We start from the raw sequence: 2,165 nt of genomic DNA, 5'->3' as shown, positions 1-2,165 counted from the left end.
CACCCATTTGATTTACCAGTTTGCCACCCGTTTGAATTTCAAATGGTTTTTTTCAGTAGGGAAACCCTTTAAGGGGATCGGTGGCCGGGGAGAAAGAAGAAGACGCCGTTCCGAACGGACGCGCTTTATGTTCTCCAAGGAAAATACACCGGCCACTGGCCGGGGAAATGCTGAGGCTTCGGCCAGTTCTTTGGAAACCATGACAACTGAATACCGGACCGTCTTACCTCGTCTACCCACAGGTAATTTGAGCCTAAACTCTGTTTTCCTGCATGGAGATCTTGCCGCGAGACCCTACCGCGCACCTGACTTCCGTGATGCCTTACGAGGAGTGGTTGAGGCTCAAGATATCATCGGAATCGGCCAATTCCAAATGAGCCACGTATGGATGGTAACTTGTACTAACGCTTTGGCGAAAGCCAAGCTCGTCAACAAGGCCGAGCTCTGTGTGAAGGGACACAGATGCATAGTCATCGACCCAGACACCAGAGACGTTAAACTCAAGTTGTTGTGGCTGCCGGTCCACATGGAGAACAAGCGAATCGAAGAGGCGCTAGCGCCCTACGGTACGGTTTGTTCAATCGTTCGCGAGAAGTGGAGTTGCCCAGGGATGGAGCAAATGGAGACTTTAAACAAGGAGGTAACGTTAACACTCCGTGAAGGGATGAACAGCACCCAAATCCCGCACCAACTCACGGTTTTCGGCTGCCGAAGCCTCGTGATCGTTCCTGGTCGCCCTCCGCTGTGCCTCCGATGCAACCGAATCGGGCACATACGTCGAGAGTGCAGAACTCCTCGGTGCGGCGAATGCCGCCGCTATGGACACACTACAGACGAATGTGTATCGACATACGCCGACAAGCTCCGACAGGTGAGAACCCCTCTTGATGACGTTGTTCAAGATCACCTAATGGACATCAGTGAGATGGTTGACGCTACAGGAGAAGTAATCGATTCCATAGCACCAAGGATAGAACGGGAAACTGCTTCCCAAGAAGCACAAACGACCAATCCCGTCTCGCATGATGTCTCATCTGTGCCAATCAAAGAAAACTCTACGATAACAACTACAGCAACCATGCGAAACTGGTCGGATAACGAGTACCCCCTCTTGGAGGTAACAGAGGAGCCGTCCTGCAGCCAACAGCCACTGCCTCGCCGGGAGCGTCCCACCACATCCAATGGAGCATCCGTCAAGAGACCCGCTCCTAAGGCTGAGTCGTCCCAGCCCTCTGGAATGGGTGCCAAGAAGGAGAGCAAGAATGGCGAGGGAGGAGAGGCAAAGCGCAAGCCAGCAGCGCTCCGAGAAGACCCTTACAGCCTGGCTCCACAGCCGGACAACGAGATGAAAGACCATGATGTTTTACCTACATAACAACTAGTAGCCCATGGCACGCCCCCCACTCAGCTTTGCTACCCTCAATGTCAGAGGACTGTGTTCACGTGTGCGACAGTCCCAAGTATATAGGCTCCTATTAAAAGAACAGATAGACTTTGTTGCCATTCAGGAAACAAAGATATCGTCTGATGAGGACACCGCTCGAGCACTGGACCCTTTCCTCTTGACATACGAGGTATGTGTCAGTCATGCTGATGGCTTGTCGGGAGGGTGCTTCTTGTTTCTCAAGAAAAGCCTGGGTTATTCTTCATTGTCACATGTCGTTGGCGACAAAGGAAGGTTTATATGCTGTGATTTTCTGTTACGGGGCATTTTTTTTCGTTTACTGTGTATTTACGCTTATAACGGCGAGCGAGAGAGACGTTTTTTCTTTGAAAATCTTGCCCCATTTCTTGATACAGACAAGCAGATTGTTTTGTTCGGAGACATTAACTGTGTGTGTAACGTTAGCGACAGATCAGTTCCTTCTACAAGACGTGGTAGCAGTGCCGAAATTTTGAACAGTCTCACATCTGATTACTACCTTTTTGACGTTGGGGCTTCGCAAAACGTTTCTAATCGATTTACCCATCTTCATGCAACATGCAATGCGAGACTGGATCGCATTTATGTATCAAGTCCCCTTTTTGCACAAGTGAGTGCCTACGACGTAAAGCCAGTTTCCTTTTCGGATCATTGCCTTGTAAGGGCGTGCATCGGTAGAGACATACAACGTAAATCACCACCAAATTGGGCTTTATGGAAATTTAATACGAGACTATTAGAA

General features: G+C 49.7%; 1 protein-coding gene across 1 annotated transcript; it reads left to right on the top strand.

The window, feature by feature from the left end:
• The first annotated feature begins 235 nt into the window (after positions 1-235).
• On the top strand, positions 236-1,375 carry LOC120842709. Its single transcript, XM_040213872.2, has one exon. It carries the CDS (start codon positions 374-376, stop codon positions 1,373-1,375), a length of 1,002 nt encoding a protein of 333 aa, XP_040069806.2. The 5' UTR covers positions 236-373.
• Positions 1,376-2,165: the final 790 nt, after the last annotated feature.

Source organism: Ixodes scapularis, unplaced genomic scaffold (genome assembly GCF_016920785.2).
Source record: "Ixodes scapularis isolate PalLabHiFi unplaced genomic scaffold, ASM1692078v2 PGA_scaffold5__190_contigs__length_132052651, whole genome shotgun sequence".
NCBI classification, from domain to species: Eukaryota; Metazoa; Arthropoda; class Arachnida; order Ixodida; family Ixodidae; genus Ixodes; species Ixodes scapularis.
The sequence above is the reverse complement of the archived record's forward strand: the minus strand, read 5'-3'. Positions and strand labels throughout refer to the sequence as shown.

What these genes read in the sequence shown, in the direction of transcription:
- LOC120842709 (XM_040213872.2), top strand. Translation starts at nt 374, where the DNA reads ATGAGCCACGTATGGATGGTAACTTGTACTAACGCTTTGGCGAAAGCC.